General features: G+C 46.7%; 1 protein-coding gene across 2 annotated transcripts in view; it reads left to right on the top strand.

Annotated features, from left to right (window-relative positions):
* pald1a (phosphatase domain containing paladin 1a) overlaps nucleotides 1–22,858 on the top strand; it is a 187,557-nt gene that overhangs the window by 60,160 nt on the left and 104,539 nt on the right. For both annotated transcript variants that reach the window (XM_055936967.1, XM_055936966.1), the window contains exons 5-14: nucleotides 154–318; nucleotides 8,800–8,960; nucleotides 10,664–10,739; nucleotides 13,966–14,117; nucleotides 15,503–15,590; nucleotides 15,682–15,786; nucleotides 17,386–17,481; nucleotides 20,057–20,191; nucleotides 20,879–20,995; nucleotides 21,168–21,347. In XM_055936967.1, the coding sequence (XP_055792942.1) occupies nucleotides 154–318; nucleotides 8,800–8,960; nucleotides 10,664–10,739; nucleotides 13,966–14,117; nucleotides 15,503–15,590; nucleotides 15,682–15,786; nucleotides 17,386–17,481; nucleotides 20,057–20,191; nucleotides 20,879–20,995; nucleotides 21,168–21,347 (1,275 nt within the window). The remainder of the gene's footprint in view (nucleotides 1–153; nucleotides 319–8,799; nucleotides 8,961–10,663; nucleotides 10,740–13,965; nucleotides 14,118–15,502; nucleotides 15,591–15,681; nucleotides 15,787–17,385; nucleotides 17,482–20,056; nucleotides 20,192–20,878; nucleotides 20,996–21,167; nucleotides 21,348–22,858) is intronic.

A 22,858-nucleotide genomic window follows, 5' to 3' on the forward strand; every position in this document is an offset into this window, starting at 1 on the left:
AATCACTGGCCTGTTGAGTTGTTATTATTCCTGGGTCCGTATTCAAAACGTCTCTGGGTTTAGAGGGCTGACCTAGGATCAGGTTCCCCCTGTCTACATCATCTTATTATCTCTTTTTGAATGTAGGCCGTGATTTCTCTCCTCTCTTCCCAGGACGTGATGTTCTTCTGTGTGCGCGAGGAACCGGTGGTGTTCCTGCACCTGGAGGAGAACTTTGTTCCATACACCCCGCGGAGGAAGGAGAACCTCCATGAGAATCTCCATGGCCTGGACAAGGAGGAGACGGTGGAGACCCTGGAGCTCACCATCAGGAAGGAGGTGACCTGGCCTCCTCCTGCTAATAAACCCATAAACCTCCTCTTTATATACTGGCCTCCTCATACTAATAAACCCATAAACCTCCTCTTTATCTATCAATATACTGGCCTCCTCATACTAATAAACCCATAAACCTCCTCTTTATATACTGGCCTCCTCATACTAATAAACCCATAAACCTCCTCTTTCTATACTGGCCTCCTCATACTAATAAACCCATAAACCTCCTCTTTATATACCGGCCTCCTCATACTAATAAACCCATAAACCTCCTCTTTATATGCTGGCCTCCTCATACTAATAAACCCATAAACCTCCTCTTTATATGCTGGCCTCCTCATACTAATAAACCTATAAACCTCCTCTTTATCTATCAATATACTGGCCTCCTCATACTAATAAACCCATAAACCTCCTCTTTATCTATCAATATACTGGCCTCCTCATACTAATAAACCCATAAACCTCCTCTTTATATACTGGCCTCCTCATACTAATAAACCCATAAACCTCCTCTTTATATACTGGCCTCCTCATACTAATAAACCTATAAACCTCCTCTTTATCTATCAATATACTGGCCTCCTCATACTAATAAACCCATAAACCTCCTCTTTATATACTGGCCTCCTCATACTAATAAACCCATAAACCTCCTCTTTCTATACTGGCCTCCTCATACTAATAAACCCATAAACCTCCTCTTTATATGCTGGCCTCCTCATACTAATAAACCCATAAACCTCCTCTTTATATGCTGGCCTCCTCATACTAATAAACCCATAAACCTCCTCTTTATATACTGGCCTCCTCATACTAATAAACCTATAAACCTCCTCTTTATCTATCAATATACTGGCCTCCTACTACTAATAAACCCATAAACCTCCTCTTTCTCTATCAATATACTGGCCTCCTCATACTAATAAACCCATAAACCTCCTCTTTATATACTGGCCTCCTCATACTAATAAACCCATAAACCTCCTCTTTCTATACTGGCCTCCTCATACTAATAAACCCATAAACCTCCTCTTTATATGCTGGCCTCCTCATACTAATAAACCCATAAACCTCCTCTTTATATGCTGGCCTCCTCATACTAATAAACCTATAAACCTCCTCTTTATCTATCAATATACTGGCCTCCTCATACTAATAAACCCATAAACCTCCTCTTTATATACTGGCCTCCTCATACTAATAAACCCATAAACCTCCTCTTTATATGCTGGCCTCCTCATACTAATAAACCTATAAACCTCCTCTTTATCTATCAATATACTGGCCTCCTCATACTAATAAACCCATAAACCTCCTCTTTATATGCTGGCCTCCTCATACTAATAAACCCATAAACCTCCTCTTTATATGCTGGCCTCCTCATACTAATAAACCTATAAACCTCCTCTTTATCTATCAATATACTGGCCTCCTCATACTAATAAACCCATAAACCTCCTCTTTATATACTGGCCTCCTCATACTAATAAACCTATAAACCTCCTCTTTATCTATCAATATACTGGCCTCCTCATACTAATAAACCCATAAACCTCCTCTTTATATGCTGGCCTCCTCATACTAATAAACCCATAAACCTCCTCTTTATATGCTGGCCTCCTCATACTAATAAACCTATAAACCTCCTCTTTATCTATCAATATACTGGCCTCCTCATACTAATAAACCCATAAACCTCCTCTTTATATACTGGCCTCCTCATACTAATAAACCCATAAACCTCCTCTTTATCCATCAATATACTGGCCTCCTCATACTAATAAACCCATAAACCTCCTCTTTATATACTGGCCTCCTCATACTAATAAACCCATAAACCTCCTCTTTCTATACTGGCCTCCTCATACTAATAAACCCATAAACCTCCTCTTTATATACCGGCCTCCTCATACTAATAAACCCATAAACCTCCTCTTTATATGCTGGCCTCCTCATACTAATAAACCCATAAACCTCCTCTTTATATGCTGGCCTCCTCATACTAATAAACCTATAAACCTCCTCTTTATCTATCAATATACTGGCCTCCTCATACTAATAAACCCATAAACCTCCTCTTTATCTATCAATATACTGGCCTCCTCATACTAATAAACCCATAAACCTCCTCTTTATATACTGGCCTCCTCATACTAATAAACCCATAAACCTCCTCTTTATATACTGGCCTCCTCATACTAATAAACCTATAAACCTCCTCTTTATCTATCAATATACTGGCCTCCTCATACTAATAAACCCATAAACCTCCTCTTTATATACTGGCCTCCTCATACTAATAAACCCATAAACCTCCTCTTTATATACTGGCCTCCTCATACTAATAAACCCATAAACCTCCTCTTTCTATACTGGCCTCCTCATACTAATAAACCCATAAACCTCCTCTTTATATGCTGGCCTCCTCATACTAATAAACCCATAAACCTCCTCTTTATATGCTGGCCTCCTCATACTAATAAACCCATAAACCTCCTCTTTATATACTGGCCTCCTCATACTAATAAACCTATAAACCTCCTCTTTATCTATCAATATACTGGCCTCCTACTACTAATAAACCCATAAACCTCCTCTTTATCTATCAATATACTGGCCTCCTCATACTAATAAACCCATAAACCTCCTCTTTATATACTGGCCTCCTCATACTAATAAACCCATAAACCTCCTCTTTCTATACTGGCCTCCTCATACTAATAAACCCATAAACCTCCTCTTTATATACCGGCCTCCTCATACTAATAAACCCATAAACCTCCTCTTTATATGCTGGCCTCCTCATACTAATAAACCCATAAACCTCCTCTTTCTATACTGGCCTCCTCATACTAATAAACCCATAAACCTCCTCTTTATATACTGGCCTCCTCATACTAATAAACCTATAAACCTCCTCTTTATCTATCAATATACTGGCCTCCTCATACTAATAAACCCATAAACCTCCTCTTTATATACTGGCCTCCTCATACTAATAAACCTATAAACCTCCTCTTTATCTATCAATATACTGGCCTCCTCATACTAATAAACCCATAAACCTCCTCTTTATATGCTGGCCTCCTCATACTAATAAACCCATAAACCTCCTCTTTATATGCTGGCCTCCTCATACTAATAAACCTATAAACCTCCTCTTTATCTATCAATATACTGGCCTCCTCATACTAATAAACCCATAAACCTCCTCTTTATATACTGGCCTCCTCATACTAATAAACCTATAAACCTCCTCTTTATCTATCAATATACTGGCCTCCTCATACTAATAAACCCATAAACCTCCTCTTTATCTATCAATATACTGGCCTCCTCATACTAATAAACCCATAAACCTCCTCTTTATATACTGGCCTCCTCATACTAATAAACCCATAAACCTCCTCTTTATATGCTGGCCTCCTCATACTAATAAACCTATAAACCTCCTCTTTATCTATCAATATACTGGCCTCCTCATACTAATAAACCCATAAACCTCCTCTTTATATGCTGGCCTCCTCATACTAATAAACCCATAAACCTCCTCTTTATATGCTGGACTCCTCATACTAATAAACCTATAAACCTCCTCTTTATCTATCAATATACTGGCCTCCTCATACTAATAAACCCATAAACCTCCTCTTTATATACTGGCCTCCTCATACTAATAAACCTATAAACCTCCTCTTTATCTATCAATATACTGGCCTCCTCATACTAATAAACCCATAAACCTCCTCTTTATATACTGGCCTCCTCATACTAATAAACCCATAAACCTCCTCTTTCTATACTGGCCTCCTCATACTAATAAACCCATAAACCTCCTCTTTATATGCTGGCCTCCTCATACTAATAAACCCATAAACCTCCTCTTTATATGCTGGCCTCCTCATACTAATAAACCCATAAACCTCCTCTTTATATACTGGCCTCCTCATACTAATAAACCTATAAACCTCCTCTTTATCTATCAATATACTGGCCTCCTACTACTAATAAACCCATAAACCTCCTCTTTATCTATTAATATACTGGCCTCCTCATACTAATAAACCCATAAACCTCCTCTTTATATACTGGCCTCCTCATACTAATAAACCCATAAACCTCCTCTTTCTATACTGGCCTCCTCATACTAATAAACCCATAAACCTCCTCTTTATATACCGGCCTCCTCATACTAATAAACCCATAAACCTCCTCTTTATATGCTGGCCTCCTCATACTAATAAACCCATAAACCTCCTCTTTATATGCTGGCCTCCTCATACTAATAAACCTATAAACCTCCTCTTTATCTATCAATATACTGGCCTCCTCATACTAATAAACCCATAAACCTCCTCTTTATCTATCAATATACTGGCCTCCTCATACTAATAAACCCATAAACCTCCTCTTTATATACTGGCCTCCTCATACTAATAAACCCATAAACCTCCTCTTTATATACTGGCCTCCTCATACTAATAAACCTATAAACCTCCTCTTTATATGCTGGCCTCCTCATACTAAATAACCCATAAACCTCCTCTTTATCTATCAATATACTGTTCTCCTCATACTAATAAACCTCCTCTTTATGTACTGGCCTCCTCATACTAATAAACCTCCTCTTTATATACTGGCCTCCTCATACTAATAAACCCAATGTCCCTCTTGATCCAGCAGTAGACAGCTTGTCTACTCTACAGATAGTCCCTCTTGATCCAGCAGTAGACAGCTTGTCTACTCTACATATAGTCCCTCTTGATCCAGCAGTAGACAGCTTGTCTACTCTACAGATAGTCCCTCTTGATCCAGCAGTAGACAGCTTATCTACTCTACAGATAGTCCCTCTTGATCCAGCAGTAGACAGCTTGTCTACTCTACAGATAGTCCCTCTTGATCCAGCAGTAGACAGCTTGTCTACTCTACAGATAGTCCCCCTTGATCCAGCAGTAGACAGCTTGTTTACTCTACAGATAGTCCCTCTTGATCCAGCAGTAGACAGCTTGTCTACTCTACAGATAGTCCCTCTTGATCCAGCAGTAGACAGCTGGTCTACTCTACAGATAGTCCCTCTCGATCCAGCAGTAGACAGCTTGTCTACTCTACAGATAGTCCCTCTTGATCCAGCAGTAGACAGCTTTTCTACTCTACAGATAGTCCCTCTTGATCCAGCAGTAGACAGCTTTTCTACTCTACAGATAGTCCCTCTTGATCCAGCAGTAGACAGCTGCTGGATCAGCTGGTGTTGAAGGCATCTACCGGCATTCTGATGGTAGGCGAGTTGGGGCGCCGGGCGCAGTTGGAGGGGAGGGACAGGGTTGGGCGGTAGGGACAGGGTTGGAGGGTAGGGACATGGTTGGTAATGACAGGGTTGGGCGGTAGGGACAGGGTTGGACGGTAGGGACAGGGTTGGAGGGTAGGGACATGGTTGGTAATGACAGGGTTGGGCGGTAGGGACAGGGTTGGAGGGTAGGGACAGGGTTGGACGGTAGGGACAGGGTTGGAGGGTAGGGACAGGGTTGGAGGGTAGGGACAGGGTTGGTAATGACAGGGTTGGTAATGACAGGGTTGGAGGGTAGGGACAGGGTTGGTAATGACAGGGTTGGTAATGACAGGGTTGGAGGGTAGGGACAGGGTTGGACGGTAGGGACAGGGTTGGGCGGTAGGGACAGGGTTGGTAATGACAGGGTTGGAGGGTAGGGACAGGGTTGGACGGTAGGGACAGGGTTGGAGGGTAGGGACAGGGTTGGTAATGACAGGATTGGTAATGACAGGGTTGGAGGGTAGGGACAGGGTTGGAGGGTAGGAACAGGGTTGGAGGGTAGGGACAGGGTTGGACAGTAGGGACAGGGTTGGACTGTAGGGACAGGGTTGGTAATGACAGGGTTGGTAATGACAGGGTTGGAGGGTAGGGACAGGGTTGGAGGGTAGGGACAGGGTTGGAGGGTAGGGACAGGGTTGGACGGTAGGGACAGGGTTGGACGGTAGGGACAGGGTTGGAGGGTAGGGACAGGGTTGGACGGTAGGGACAGGGTTGGAGGGTAGGGACAGGGTTGGTAATGACAGGGTTGGACGGTAGGGACAGGGTTGGAGGGTAGGGACAGGGTTGGAGGGTAGGGACAGGGTTGGGCGGTAGGGACAGGGTTGGAGGGTAGGGACAGGGTTGGACGGTAGGGACAGGGTTGGAGGGTAGGGACAGGGTTGGACGGTAGGGACAGGGTTGGACGGTAGGGACAGGGTTGGACGGTACGACAGGGTTGGACGGTAGGGACAGGGTTGGAGGGTAGGGACAGGGTTGGAGGGTAGGGACAGGGTTGGACGGTAGGGACAGGGTTGGAGGGTAGGGACAGGGTTGGACGGTAGGGACAGGGTTGGACGGTAGGGACAGGGTTGGACGGTACGACAGGGTTGGACGGTAGGGACCGTGTTGGACGGTAGGGACCGGGTTGGAGGGTAGGGACAGGGTTGGTAATGACAGGGTTGGAGGGTAGGGACAGGGTTGGACGGTAGGGACAGGGTTGGAGGGTAGGGACAGGGTTGGAGGGTAGGGACAGGGTTGGAGGGTAGGGACAGGGTTGGTAATGACAGGGTTGGAGGGTAGGGACAGGGTTGGTAATGACAGGGTTGGTAATGACAGGGTTGGAGGGTAGGGACAGGGTTGGACGGTAGGGACAGGGTTGGAGGGTAGGGACAGGGTTGGTAATGACAGGGTTGGACGGTAGGGACAGGGTTGGAGGGTAGGGACAGGGTTGGAGGGTAGGGACAGGGTTGGGCGGTAGGGACAGGGTTGGAGGGTAGGGACAGGGTTGGAGGGTAGGGACAGGGTTGGTAGGGACAGGGTTGGTAGGGACAGGGTTGGACGGTAGGGACAGGGTTGGAGGGTAGGGACAGGGTTGGACGGTAGGGACAGGGTTGGACGGTAGGGACAGGGTTGGACGGTACGACAGGGTTGGACGGTAGGGACAGGGTTGGAGGGTAGGGACAGGGTTGGAGGGTAGGGACAGGGTTGGAGGGTAGGGACAGGGTTGGTAATGACATGGTTGGAGGGTAGGGACATGGTTGGAGGGTAGGGACATGGTTGGTAATGACAGGGTTGGGCGGTAGGGACAGGGTTGGTAATGACAGGGTTGGACGGGAGGGACAGGGTTGGACAGTAGGGACAGGGTTGGAGGGTAGGGACAGGGTTGGTAATGACAGGGTTGGGCGGTAGGGACAGGGTTGGACGGTAGGGACAGGGTTGGTAGGGACAGGGTTGGACGGTAGGGAGAGGGTTGGACGGTAGGGACAGGGTTCGGCGGTAGGGACAGGGTTGGACGGTAGGGACAGGGTTGGTAGGGACAGGGTTGGTAATGACAGGGTTGGACGGTAGGGACAGGGTTGGACGGTAGGGACAGGGTTGGTAGGGACAGGGTTGGTAATGACAGGGTTGGACGGTAGGGACAGGGTTGGACGGTAGGGACAGGGTTGGTAGGGACAGGGTTGGTAGGGACAAAGTTGGACGGTAGGGACAGGGTTGGTAATGACAGGGTTGGTAGGGACAGGGTTGGACAGTAGGGACAGGGTTGGTAGGGACAGGGTTGGAGGGTAGGGACAGGGTTGATAATGACAGGGTTGGACGGTAGGGACAGGGTTGGTAATGACAGGGTTGGACGGTAGGGACAGGGTTGGAGGGTAGGGACAGGGTTGGAGGGTAGGGACATGGTTGGAGGGTAGGGACATGGTTGGTAATGACAGGGTTGGACGGTAGGGACAGGGTTGGTAATGACAGGGTTGGACGGTAGGGACAGGGTTGGAGGGTAGGGACAGGGTTGGTAGGGACAGGGTTGGTAGGGACAGGGTTGGACGGTAGGGACAGGGTTGGACGGTAGGGACAGGGTTGGACGGTAGGGACAGGGTTGGTAGGGACAGGGTTGGTAGGGACAGGGTTGGACGGTAGGGACAGGGTTGGACGGTAGGGACAGGGTTGGACGGTAGGGACAGGGTTGGTAGGGACAGGGTTGGTAGGGACAGGGTTGTTAATGGTTGTGGTGCTAGATTTGTCCTCAGACGTTGTTCTCTGTAGCCACTGAACGACTCCTCCAGCAGCCCCGTGTAACACCCACCTGGGTGACGTTTCCTCTGCTGCAGAATCAGGTGCTAAAACCTCCCCACACATCCGTCCAGAGTACTAGTCATCCTCAGTACAAGGCAGCCCTCTGCCATCTCAGCAGTGCACTTCTCTTACGCTTTGGGTGGTGAAACGACAAGCTGTCTCCAGAATGCATCTTTTAAATCAAACAGTCAGCTGACTAGCTAACACATCGAGATACCATCATTTCTGCAAGTCCGATACTCAAGACAAGTAGATATATTGGACCAAAAGTATATTAGTTAAAGAAAGACAAATCATTACAATGAACAAACAAAGCAGGTGAAATCAGCTGCGGTGTTTCCTAACGTCAGTACTAATAGTCTGATGCTCTCTGGTTTCTGTAGCTCCACGACTTTGCCAAGTTGAACGATAACGTGTTCTACGTGTATAACGATATCGAGCACTTCAAGGGCGAGCCTCAGAGGATGACCATCACCTGTGAGGAGGACATCCACGTCACAGAGGAGGTCTACAGGAGACCTCTGTTCACCATGCCACTCTACAGGTTCATAGTCACTTCCTCTTTTACACTCCTTCTTTTTTGAATATTTTAATGAGTGATTAGTTTATTTTCTTCTTATTGACACAATGCAACATGCTGTCTGCTCTCTCTGCTCTCTTTCTCTGCTCTTTCTCTGCTCTCTTTCTCTGCTCTCTCTGCTCTCTTTCTCTGCTCTCTTTCTCTGCTCTCTCTGCTCTCTTTCTCTGCTCTCTTTCTCTGCTCTCTCTGCTCTCTTTCTCTGCTCTCTTTCTCTGCTCTCTTTCTCTGCTCTCTCTCTGCTCTCTCTGCTCTCTTTCTCTGCTCTTTCTCTGCTCTCTTTCTCTGCTCTCTCTGCTCTCTTTCTCTGCTCTCTTTCTCTGCTCTCTCTGCTCTCTTTCTCTGCTCTCTTTCTCTGCTCTCTCTGCTCTCTTTCTCTGCTCTCTTTCTCTGCTCTCTCTCTGCTCTCTCTGCTCTCTTTCTCTGCTTTCTCTGCTCTCTCTGCTCTCTCTGCTCTCTTTCTCTGCTTTCTCTGCTCTCTCTCTCTCTCTCTCTCTCTCTCTCGCGCTCTGCTCTCTCTGCTCTCTCTCTCTGCTCTCTCTCTCTGCTCTCTTTCTCTGCTCTCTCTCTGCTCTCTCTCTCTGGTCTCTCTCTCTGGTCTCTCTCGCTGCTCTCTTTCTCTGCTCTCAATTCAATTTCAATTTCTCTCTCTGCTCTCTCTCTGCCCCCTCTGCATTCCGGAGAGGCGAGGGAGGAGAGACATCGGTTTGCGTCCCAAATGGCATGCCATTTGATTAATCTAGTGCACTACTTTGTCCAGGGCCTTATGGGGAATAGAGTGCCACTTGGGAAGGCCTCCTTTAGCATCCTGTTAGTAATCAGATCAGAGGAGCCGAAGCTTGTATTGAGATGTAATGAACAGCTCCAGTCCTCTCCAGACATGTCTACATATCCCCTCTCCTTCCCACAACCATCTGCATCTGAGGCATGACCCCGTATAACGTCAACTAAGAACATGGTTCAATGTGCCTTTTCAACTTGCATATGTTAGTGTGTGTGTGTGTGTGTGTGTGTGTGTGTGTGTGTGTGGTGTGTGTATGTGTATGTGTATGTGTGTGTGTGTGTGTATGTGTATGTGTATGTGTGTGTGTGTGTGTGTGTGTGTGTGTGTGTGTGTGTGTGTGTGTGTGTGTGTGTGTGTGTGTGTGTGTGTGTGTGTACAGTAAAGACCTAGTTATCTGGTGATAAAGACAGGGAGCAGGGCAGGTCTCCTGGGTGGGGGATTTATCTCTGTACTCTGGAACTCCCTGGTGGGCTGTTTTGTTGTAGACATATGTTTCCCAACCACCATTGGTCAAAAGTAGTGCACTACATAGGGAATAAGGTGCAAGTTGGGACACATACATGATATTAGTAACCAGTTGTCTCATATTACTATCTGTCTCATTCCAGGTCAATGTTGTGACCTACATAAAGACAATATTGACAAAATAAATGTGATTTCTCCTGTGAAAACACAGTAACACTCTCTCTCTTTCTCTCTCTGTTCTTTCTCTCTTTCTCTCCCTCTCTCTGGTCTTTCTCACTCTCTCTTCTTTCTGCTCTCTCTCTCTCTCTCTCTCTCTCTCTCTCTCTCTCTCTCTCTCTCTCTCTCTCTCTCTCTCTCTCTCTCTCTCTCTCTCTCTCTCTCTCTCTCTCTCTCTCTCTCTCTCTCTCTCTCTCTCTCTCAGGTACTACCGGCTGCCACTACCAATGGAGGGAGCACCTCTAGAGGAGGATTTTGATGCCTTTGTTACTGTTCTCAGGGTGAGGAGGGTTCTTAGTGTTCTCGGGGTGAGGAGGGTTCTTAGTGTTGTCAGGGTGAGGAGGGTTCTTAGTGTTCTCAGGGTGAGGAGGGTTCTTAGTGTTGTCAGGGTGAGGAGGGTTCTTAGTGTTCCCAGGGTGAGGAGGGTTCTTAGTGTTCTCGGGGTGAGGAGGGTTCTTAGTGTTCTCAGGGTGAGGAGGGTTCTTAGTGTTCTCAGGGTGAGGAGGGCTCTTAGTGTTCTCAGGGTGAGGAGGGTTTGTAGTGTTGTCAGGGTGAGGAGGGTTCTTAGTGTTCCCGGGGTGAGGAGGGTTCTTAGTGTTCTCGGGGTGAGGAGGGTTCTTAGTGTTGTCAGGGTGAGGAGGGTTCTTAGTGTTCCCAGGGTGAGGAGGGTTCTTAGTGTTCCCAGGGTGAGGAGGGTTCTTAGTGTTCTCGGGGTGAGGAGGGTTCTTAGTGTTGTCAGGGTGAGGAGGGTTCTTAGTGTTCCCAGGGTGAGGAGGGTTCTTAGTGTTCCCAGGGTGAGGAGGGTTCTTAGTGTTCTCAGGGTGAGGAGGGTTCTTAGTGTTGTCAGGGTGAGGAGGGTTCTTAGTGTTCCCGGGGTGAGGAGGGTTCTTAGTGTTCTCGGGGTGAGGAGGGTTCTTAGTGTTCCCAGGGTGAGGAGGGTTCTTAGTGTTGTCAGGGTGAGGAGGGTTCTTAGTGTTCTCAGGGTGAGGAGGGTTCTTAGTGTTCCCAGGGTGAGGAGGGTTCTTAGTGTTGTCAGGGTGAGGAGGGTTCTTAGTGTTCCCAGGGTGAGGAGGGTTCTTAGTGTTGTCAGGGTGAGGAGGGTTCTTAGTGTTGTCAGGGTGAGGAGGGTTCTTAGTGTTCTCGGGGTGAGGAGGGTTCTTAGTGTTCCCAGGGTGAGGAGGGTTCTTAGTGTTGTCAGGGTGAGGAGGGTTCTTAGTGTTGTCAGGGTGAGGAGGGTTCTTAGTGTTGTCAGGGTGAGGAGGGTTCTTAGTGTTCCCAGGGTGAGGAGGGTTCTTAGTGTTCCCAGGGTGAGGAGGGTTCTTAGTGTTCCCGGGGTGAGGAGGGTTCTTAGTGTTCTCGGGGTGAGGAGGGTTCTTAGTGTTCCCAGGGTGAGGAGGGTTCTTAGTGTTCCCAGGGTGAGGAGGGTTCTTAGTGTTCCCAGGGTGAGGAGGGTTCTTAGTGTTCTCAGGGTGAGGAGGGTTCTTAGTGTTCCCAGGGTGAGGAGGGTTCTTAGTGTTGTCAGGGTGAGGAGGGTTCTTAGTGTTCCCAGGGTGAGGAGGGTTCTTAGTGTTCTCAGGGTGAGGAGGGTTCTTAGTGTTCTCAGGGTGAGGAGGGTTCTTAGTGTTCCCAGGGTGAGGAGGGTTCTTAGTGTTCTCAGGGTGAGGAGGGTTCTTAGTGTTCCCAGGGTGAGGAGGGTTCTTAGTGTTCTCAGGGTGAGGAGGGTTCTTAGTGTTCCCAGGGTGAGGAGGGTTCTTAGTGTTGTCAGGGTGAGGAGGGTTCTTAGTGTTCCCAGGGTGAGGAGGGTTCTTAGTGTTCTCAGGGTGAGGAGGGTTCTTAGTGTTCTCAGGGTGAGGAGGGTTCTTAGTGTTCTCGGGATAATCCTCTTGTATTTGTCTTAAAGTAGTCACACTGGAATATCTTCCTCTTCCAGTAATATATTGGAGTGTGTCTTCCTCGTATGTGAACCTACCTCCTACCAACCGTTTGTTGATTTGATGCACCATCCAATAACCTTTGATATCCTGTCCTTAAGTGGTGGTTGAGCGCGATGGCCCCGCCTTCTTTCATCTGCTAGAAACATCCTGAGGATTATCTGTACTTCCTGTATCCAGGTCCTTACAGGCTCTGGTCTAACAGCAGTGACCCGGCAGGGCTGCACCTGGACAGGATGTTCTGGACTTACCCTGATGTGTTTACAGGAGATATTAAATATATTCATGAGTGGAACATTCTAGAACACCTGGAGATTCTCAGCCAGGTTCTGAGACGGAAGATGGGAGGTTGACCCCACTCTCACACTGTGCACTGCTGTGCCCCATCCATCACCAATAACCATAATAGTTATTCTGAATGACATTAAGCCTCACATCTAACTTCACAGCTTCATCTGTACATGATGTGCTCTCTCCTTTCTTTCTTTCTTTCTTTCTTTCTTTCCTTCTTTCTTTCTTTCTTTCTTTCTTTCTTTCTTTCTCTCTTTCTTTCTTTCTTTCTTTCTTTCTTTCTCTCTTTCTTTCTTTCTTTCTTTCTCTCTTTCTTTCTTTCTTTCTCTCTTTCTTTCTTTCTTTCTTTCTCTCTTTCTTTCTTTCTTTCTCTCTTTCTTTCTTTCTTTCTTTCTCTCTTTCTTTCTCTCTTTCTTTCTTTCTTTCTTTCTTTCTCTCTTTCTTTCTTTCTTTCTTTCTTTCTTTCTCTCTTTCTTTCTAAGTGTTTAGCCTATTTGGAGTGCCTGTTTCTCTAGTGGCAGACTGTCCAGTTCTCTGTGGTTGTAAAGTGGTTGTTTCCAGTGGTCAAACGTAGTGCAGTAGTTAGGGAATAGGTTGGTATTTGGGACAGAGTGTTATTCCTGCTGCTGCTCTGCTCTGTCTGTCTGTCTGTCTGTCTGTCTGTCTGTCTGTCTGCCTGCCTGCCTGCCTGCCTGTCTGCCTGTCTGACCGCCGCTCTACAGTGTTTGCTAGGTCTGTGATAGCTTCCTGATACGTTTCTTCACACTTCCTGTTTCAGTGGTTGAAGGGGGGGGGTGCGGTAGCCTGGTCCCAGATCTGCTTGTGTCTTGTCAACTAGATTGCTTTCATCATCAAACCATGGCATGGCAATGAGTGACAAGGAGTTGGCATGGTAACACAGACTGGCTCAGGCTAACAATCTTAATCACATGGCGCCAAATGTACGTCACATTTCTGCTAGCAGCTGCACTAGACTGCTAAACAAACAGTGGTTTTATTAATAGTTTTGGTGATAATAACAGCTGGTTAAAAGGCAGTCGGCCTGTCTTTTTCTTTCTGACAAATGGGAATCCTCCAATAGTTTGGTCACATGGTCAGGTTGTAGACTAGAGACCAGCAACAGACAGACACTCCCAAATCCTTTTCAAATGTGTGTGTTGGTTTCCAGGACAGCTAGAAACTCCTGGATGAGTTGGTCAAATAAAGTTAGGAGAGAGTAAAGGGCAACTTTTTCATTTGTATGTGGTGTTTTCCAATCCCTTGTATTTGTGTTGCGTGTTTTCAGGAGAGTCCCAACCTGTCTTTGAGAAGGGATGTTTCCAGACCTCTGCCTGCCCTGTTGTTCAGCTGTCAGATGGGGGTAGGGCGGACCAACCTAGCCATGATCCTGGGGACCCTGGTCCTCAACCACCTGAAGACAACCCAGGAACCACCACAGTAAGACTGGACTCGACCTCTGTAACCAAACTGTACCCTTTCCCAGAGATACCCTACATGGCCAACAGGATGTGGACACCTGCTCGTCAAACATCTCATTCCAAAATCATGGGCCTTAATATGGAGTTGGTCCCCCCCTTTGCTGCTATAACAGCCTCCACTCTTCTGGGAAAGCTTTCCACTAGATGTTGGAATATTAATACCGGGACATGCTTCCATTCAGCCACAAGAGCTTTAGTGAGGTCGGGCCCTGATGTTGGGCGATTAGGCCTGGTTCGAGGTCGGCGTTCCAACTCATCCCAGAGGTGTTTGATGTGGTTGAGGTCAGTGCTCAGTGCAGGCCAGTCAAGTTCTTCCACACCGATCTCGACAAACCATTTCTGTATGGATCTCGCTTTGTGCACAGGGGCATTGTCATGCTGAAACAGGAAAGAGCCTTCCCCAAACTGTTGCCACAAAGTTGGAAGCACAGAATCGTCTAGAATGTCATTGTATGCTGTAGCATTAAGATTTTCCTTCACTGGAACTAAGGGGCCTGAACCATGAAAAACAGCCCCAGACCATTATTCCTCCTCCACCAAACTTTACAATTGGCACTATGCATTCGGGCAAGTAGCGTTCTCCATGGTATCAGACTGCCAGATGGTGAAGCATGATTCATCACTCCAGAGAACGTGTTTCCCCTGCTCCAAAGTGCAATGGCGGTGAGCTTTACTCCACTCCAGCTGATCTTGTTCTGTGAGCTTGTGTGGCCTACCACTTTGCGGCTGAGCCGTTGTTGCTCCTAGACGTTTCCACTTCACAATAACAGCACTTACAGTTGACCAGGGCGGCTCTAGCAGGGCAGACATTTGACAAACTGACTTGTTGGAAAGGTGGCATCCTATGACGGTGCCACGTTGAAAGTCACTGAGCTCTTCAGTACAGGCCATTCTACTACCACTGTTTGTCTATGGAGATTGCATGGCTGTGTGCTCAATTTTATACACCGGTCAGCAATGGATGTGGCTGAACTAGCCGAATCCACTAATTTGAAGGGGTGTCCACATACTTTTGTGTATGTAGTGTTTTGCCAGGCCGTCATTGCAAATAAGACATTGTTCTTAATTGTCTGGTAAAATAAAGGTCAACAATCACTATGAGACTGATCTAGATTATACCCAGAGTGCAACATTTGGCACGTGACGTGTTAATGATGTTTTCTGTTTGCAAACTGTTTTACTGCTTGAGTAAATATCATTATAACCAGATTTGCCCACTGGGTAGACTTATATTTCAATCAAATGATGGATTGATCAGTGTCATAATAAACCAGTGGTGATGCAGTTCAACTGTAATGAAGCGTTTTAAAGATGGCCGCCTGTCCGGTTTGTTATTTTTTTCAGAGCGGAAGAGGCAGAAGCCAAGCCCCTGTTCCAAGTCATTCAGACCCTCATCAACAGACTACCTGAAGGACAACAGGTCATGGAAGAGGTGAGTGATCCTGAAATGTGTCAACTAGGTAGATACATTGTGGTAGTTGCCCCCAGCATCTAAATCATTGACTGTCCCTTTGGTAATTCAGGTTGACCAAGCGATCGCTCTGTGTTCGGAAATGCACAACATAAAAGAAGCGATATATGAAAATAAGAAGAAGCTTGAAGCGATCGGAGATGATTATCAAATTCAGGTGGGTTTATGTTTCAGATTGATCAAAACTTTTATCAGTACACTATGATGATTTTGATACAGTAATATGATACTGCAGTGCTTAGCTAGTATGTTATGATTATAGGGAGCTAAAAGACTACTGTCTGACTCCTTGATGTCTGTCTCTTCTAGGGAAGCAGGACCAAAGACTACTGTCTGATTCCTTGATGTCTGTCTCTTCTAGGGAAGCACGACCAAAGACTACTGTCTGACTCCTTGATGTCTGTCTCTTCTAGGGAAGCACGACCAAAGACTACTGTCTGACTCCTTGATGTCTGTCTCTTCTAGGGAAGCACGACCAAAGACTACTGTCTGACTCCTTGATGTCTGTCTCTTCTAGGGAAGCACGACCAAAGACTACTGTCTTACTCCTTGATGTCTGTCTCTTCTAGGGAAGCACGACCAAAGACTACTACTGTCTGACTCCTTGATGTCTGTCTCTTCTAGGGAAGCACGACCAAAGACTACTGTCTGACTCCTTGATGTCTGTCTCTTCTAGGGAAGCAGGACCAAAGACTACTGTCTGACTCCTTGATGTCTGTCTCTTCTAGGGAAGCACGACCAAAGACTACTGTCTGACTCCTTGATGTCTGTCTCTTCTAGGGAAGCAGGACCAAAGACTACTGTCTGACTCCTTGATGTCTGTCTCTTCTAGGGAAGCACGACCAAAGAATACTGTCTGACTCCTTGATGTCTGTCTCTTCTAGGGAAGCAGGACCAAAGACTACTGTCTGACTCCTTGATGTCTGTCTCTTCTAGGGAAGCAGGACCAAAGACTACTGTCTGATTCCTTGATGTCTGTCTCTTCTAGGGAAGCACGACCAAAGACTACTGTCTGACTCCTTGATGTCTGTCTCTTCTAGGGAAGCACGACCAAAGACTACTGTCTGACTCCTTGATGTCTGTCTCTTCTAGGGAAGCACGACCAAAGACTACTGTCTGACTCCTTGATGTCTGTCTCTTCTAGGGAAGCACGACCAAAGACTACTGTCTTACTCCTTGATGTCTGTCTCTTCTAGGGAAGCACGACCAAAGACTACTACTGTCTGACTCCTTGATGTCTGTCTCTTCTAGGGAAGCACGACCAAAGACTACTGTCTGACTCCTTGATGTCTGTCTCTTCTAGGGAAGCAGGACCAAAGACTACTGTCTGACTCCTTGATGTCTGTCTCTTCTAGGGAAGCACGACCAAAGACTACTGTCTGACTCCTTGATGTCTGTCTCTTCTAGGGAAGCAGGACCAAAGACTACTGTCTGACTCCTTGATGTCTGTCTCTTCTAGGGAAGCACGACCAAAGAATACTGTCTGTCTCTTCTAGGGAAGCAGGACCAAAGACTACTGTCTGACTCCTTGATGTCTGTCTCTTCTAGGGAAGCAGGACCAAAGAATACTGTCTGACTCCTTGATGTATGTCTCTTCTAGGGAAGCAGGACCAAAGACTACTGTCTGACTCCTTGATGTCTGTCTCTTCTAGGGAAGCAGGACTAAAGACTACTGTCTGACTCCTTGATGTCTGTCTCTTCTAGGGAAGCAGGACCAAAGACTACTGTCTGACTCCTTGATGTCTGTCTCTTCTAGGGAAGCACGACCAAAGACTACTTCCTCCACAGAGCCATCCAGAGCCTGGAACGCTATTTCTACCTGATTGTGTTCAACGCATACCTTCATGAACAGGTATGGCTTTGTCCCAAATGGCACCCTATTCCCGTTATTAGTGCACTACTTTTTACAAGGACCCAAAACGAGTATTATCTTTCACCCATACATACAGGCCAATGTAATTTAGCATTGACTCTGCTGTTTTTCTGTCTGTCATTGTATGTGCTTTGAGATGACAAGTGTCCTGTTTTTACCAAATGAATACACCTCAATCTTTATGTCCTGTTTTACCATGGCAAACAAAGACATCTCACTCTTTATGTCCTGTTTTACCATGGCAAACAAAGACATCTCACTCTTTATGTCCTGTTTTACCATGACAAACAAAGACACCTCACTCTTTATGTCCCGTTTTACCATGGCAAACAAATACACCTCACTCTTTATGTCCTGTTTTACCATGGCAAACAAAGACATCTCACTCTTTATGTCCTGTTTTACCATGGCAAACAAAGACACCTCACTCTTTTTTTTATTTTAATTTTTTAAATTTTTATCCCATTTTCTCCCCAATTTTTCGTGGTATCCAATCGCTAGTAATTACTACCTTGTCTCATCGCTACAACTCCCGTACGGGCTCGGGAGAGACGAAGGTCGAAAGCCATGCTTCCTCCGAAGCACAACCCAACCAGCCGTACTGCTTCTTAACACAGCGCGCCTCCAACCCGGAAGCCAGCCGCACCAATGTGTCGGAGGAAACACCGTGTACCTGGCCCCCTTGGTTGGCCCGCACTGCGCCCGGCCCGCCACAGGAGTCGCTGGAGCGCGATGAGACAAGGATATCCCTACCGGCCAAACCCTCCCTACCCCGGACGACGCTATGCCAATTGTGCGTCGCCCCACGGACCTCCCGGTCGCGGCCGGCTGCGACAGAGCCTGGGCGCGAACCCAGAGACTCTGGTGGCGCAGTTAGCACTGCGATGCAGTGCCCTAGACCACTGCGCCACCCGGGAGGCCCTGACACCTCACTCTTTATGTCCTGTTTTACCATGGCAAATAAAGACATCTCACTCTTTATGTCCTGTTTTATCATGGCAAACAAAGACATCTCACTCTTTATGTCCTGTTTTACCATGGCAAACAAAGACACCTCACTCTTTATGTCCTGTTTTACCATGGCAAACAAAGACACCTCACTCTTTATGTCCTGTTTTACCATGGCAAACAAAGACATCTCATTCTTTATGTCCTGTTTTACCATGGCAAACAAAGACACCTCACTCTTTATGTCCTGTTTTACCATGGCAAACAAAGACACCTCACTCTTTATGTCCTGTTTTACCATGGCAAACAAAGACATCTCACTCTTTATGTCCTGTTTTACCATGGCAAACAAAGACACCTCACTCTTTATGTCTTGTTTTACCATGGCAAACAAAGACACCTCACTCTTTATGTCCTGTTTTACCATGGCAAACAAAGACACCTCACTCTTTATGTCCTGTTTTACCATGGCAAACAAAGACATCTCACTCTTTATGTCCTGTTTTACCATGTCAAACAAAGACATCTCAATCTTTATGTCCTGTTTTATCATGGCAAACAAAGACATCTCACTCTTTATGTCCTGTTTTATCATGGCAAACAAAGACATCTCACTCTTTATGTCCTGTTTTACCATGGCAAACAAAGACACCTCAATCTTTATGTCCTGTTTTACCATGGCAAACAAAGACATCTCACTCTTTATGTCCTGTTTTACAATGGCAAACAAAGACATCTCACTCTTTATGTCCTGTTTTACCATGGCAAACAAAGACATCTCACTCTTTATGTCCTGTTTTACCATGGCAAACAAAGACACCTCACTCTTTATGTCCTGTTTTACCATGGCAAACAAAGACACCTCACTCTTTATGTCCTGTTTTACCATAGCAAACAAAGACATCTCACTCTTTATGTCCTGTTTTACCATGACAAACAAAGACACCTCACTCTTTATGTCCTGTTTTACCATGGCAAACAAAGACACCTCAATCTTTATGTCCTGTTTTACCATGGCAAACAAAGACATCTCACTCTTTATGTCCTGTTTTACCATGGCAAACAAAGACATCTCACTCTTTATGTCCTGTTTTACCATGGCAAACAAAGACACCTCAATCTTTATGTCCTGTTTTACCATGGCAAACAAAGACATCTCACTCTTTATGTCCTGTTTTACCATGGCAAACAAAGACACCTCACTCTTTATGTCCTGTTTTACCATGGCAAACAAAGACATCTCACTCTTTATGTCCTGTTTTACCATGTCAAACAAAGACACCTCACTCTTTATGTCCTGTTTTACCATGGCAAACAAAGACATCTCACTCTTTATGTCCTGTTTTACCATGGCAAACAAAGACACCTCACTCTTTATGTCCTGTTTTACCATGGCAAACAAAGACATCTCACTCTTTATGTCCTGTTTTACCATGTCAAACAAAGACACCTCACTCTTTATGTCCTGTTTTATCATGGCAAACAAAGACATCTCAACCTTTATGTACTGTTTTACCATGTCAAACAAAGACACCTCAACCTTTACGTCTGTTTTGTGGTGTTGCAGTATTCTCTTGGCTTTACTTCCTGTTTTGTGGTGTTGCAGTATTCTCTTGGCTTTGCGTCCAACTTCAGCCAGTGGCTGTGTGCTCACCCCTGGGTGTACCGCCTGCTGGCCTGTATGGACCTATCAGAACTCTCCGCTCCGCCTGATCTCGTCACCAAGGGAGCCCGCGTTCTGGTGAGAACCTCCCACCAACTGACATCACATCACACTCAGTCAGAACCACTGCAGAACATGAAACTCAGTCAGACCCACTGCAGAACATGGAACTCAGTCAGACCCACTGCAGAACATGGAACTCAGTCAGACCCACTGCAGAACATGGAACTCAGTCAGACCCGCTCCAGAACATGGAACTCAGTCAGACTCGCTGCAGAACATCACACTCAGTCAGACTCACTGCAGAACATGGAACTCAGTCAGACTCGCTGCAGAACATGGAACTCAGTCAGACTCACTGCAGAACATGGACCTCAGTCAGACTCACTGCAGAACATGGACCTCAGTCAGACTCACTGCAGAACATGGACCTCAGTCAGACTCACTGCAGAACATCACACTCAGTCAGACCCACTGCAGAACATGGAACTCAGTCAGACCCACTGCAGAACATCACACTCAGTCAGACCCACTGCAGAACATGGACCTCAGTCAGACTCACTGCAGAACATCACACTCAGTCAGACCCAGGAACTCAGTCCATGTTTGTTTACCTTGTGTAATGAATACATTCGCTGGAAATGTAACTCATTATCTTATTGACTTAGTGTGTGTGTGTGTGTGTGTGTGTGTGTGTGTGTGTGTGTGTGTGTGTGTGTGTGTGTGTGTGTGTGTGTGTGTGTGTGTGTGTGTGTGTGTGAGCAGGTTGCTCATGAGTACCTGTCTCCAGACATACTCAGCACAGTGAAGGAGATGAAGGTGGCTAACTTCAGAAGAGTCCCCAAGATGCCCGTCTATGGCATGTCACAGCCTACATCAGAGGTATGATCAACACCAAGCCTGCACCCTGTCACATTTGGTCAATGTCCAAAAGGCTAGTTTCAGTCATTTCTATCTTTAGCCGACATACCTTTTGAAGACGTCCCCGTTGATCCGGTAAGTTGAAGCTGTGAAGCTGAGCTGAAGTGTATCTGCCGGGTTGTGTGTTCTGTAGGCGACGGGTGCAGTGTTGACCCACCTGACGGATGAGAAGAGGAAGTACAGCCACGTCCTGTGGGTCAACCTGCAGGAGGAGCTGGTTCTGGAGGGGAACGGACAGGTCTTCACCCCCAGAGAGCCGTCCTGTCTGGAGCAACACATCCCTGTCCCCGCCACAGACCCCACACAGATAGAGGTACTATACACTATAAATACAGCAGTATGTGGACAGCCCTTCACATTGGTGTATTAGGCTATTTCAGCCACACCTGTTGCTGACAGGTGTATAAAATCGAGCCCACAGCCATGCAATCTCCATAGACAAACATTGTCAGTAGAATGGCCTCACTGAAGAGGTCAGTGACTTTCAAGCGCGTAGCGCGTAAAAATAGTCTGTCCTCGCTTGCAACACTCACTACCGAGCTCCAAACTGCCTCTGGGAGCAACGTCACCACAATAACTGTTCGTCGGGAGCTTCATGAAATGGGTTTCCGTGGATGAGCAGCCACACACAAACCTATGATCACCATGTGCAATGCCACCTGACGGTTGGGGTGGTGTACAGCTCACCGCCATTGGACTCTGGAGCAGTGGAAATGCGTTCTCTGGAGTGATGAATCACGCTTCACCATCTGGCAGTCCAAACAGAAGAATCTGGGTTTGGCGGATGCCAGGAGAACGCTACCTGTCCCATTGCATAGTCCCAACTGTAAAGTTTGGTGGAGGAGGAATAATGGTCTGGGGCTGTTTTCAGGGTTCGGTCCCCTTAGTTCCAGTGAAGGGAAATCTTAACGCTACAGCATACAATGACATTCTAGACGATTCTGTGCTTCCAACTTTGTGGCAACAGTTTGGGGAAGGCTCTTTCCTGTTTCAGCATGACAATGCCCCTGTGCACAAAGCGAGATCCATACAGAAATGGTTTGTCAAGATCGTTGTGGAGGAACTTGACTGGCTTGCAGAGCCCTGACCTCAACCACATCGAACACCTTTGGGATGAATTGGAACGCCGACTGCGAGCCAGAACTAATCACCCAAAATCAGTGCCCGACCTCACTAATGCTTTTGTGGCTGAATGGAAGCAAGTCCCCGCAGCAATGTTCCAACATCTAGTGGAAAGCCTTCCCATAAGAGTGGAGGCTGTTATAGCAGCAAAGGGGGGAACCAACTCCATATTAATGCCCATGATTTAGGAATGAGATGTTGGATGGGCAGGTGTCCACATACTTTTGGTCATGTAGTGTACTCACACATCCATGTCCTCACCCCAGACCCCACACACATAGAGGTACTAGGTGACCCTAACCCCCAGCACATAGAGGTACTAAGTGACCCTAACCCCCAGTACATAGAGGTACTACGTGACCCTAACCCCCAGCACATAGAGGTACTAAGTGACCCTAACCCCACACACATAGAGGTACTACGTGACCCTAACCCCCAGCACATAGAGGTACTACGTGACCCTAACCCCCAGCACATAGAGGTACTAGGTGACCCTAACCCCCAGCACATAGAGGTACTAAGTGACCCTAACCCCCAGTACATAGAGGTACTAAGTGACCCTAACCACCAGTACATAGAAGTACTAAGTGACCCTAACCCCCAGCACATAGAGGTACTAAGTGACCCTAACCCCCAGTACATAGAGGTACTACGTGACCCTAACCCCCAGCACATAGAGGTACTAAGTGACCCTAACCGCCA

The sequence above is a fragment of the Salvelinus fontinalis genome, chromosome 1 (genome assembly GCF_029448725.1).
Source record: "Salvelinus fontinalis isolate EN_2023a chromosome 1, ASM2944872v1, whole genome shotgun sequence".
NCBI classification, from domain to species: Eukaryota; Metazoa; Chordata; class Actinopteri; order Salmoniformes; family Salmonidae; genus Salvelinus; species Salvelinus fontinalis.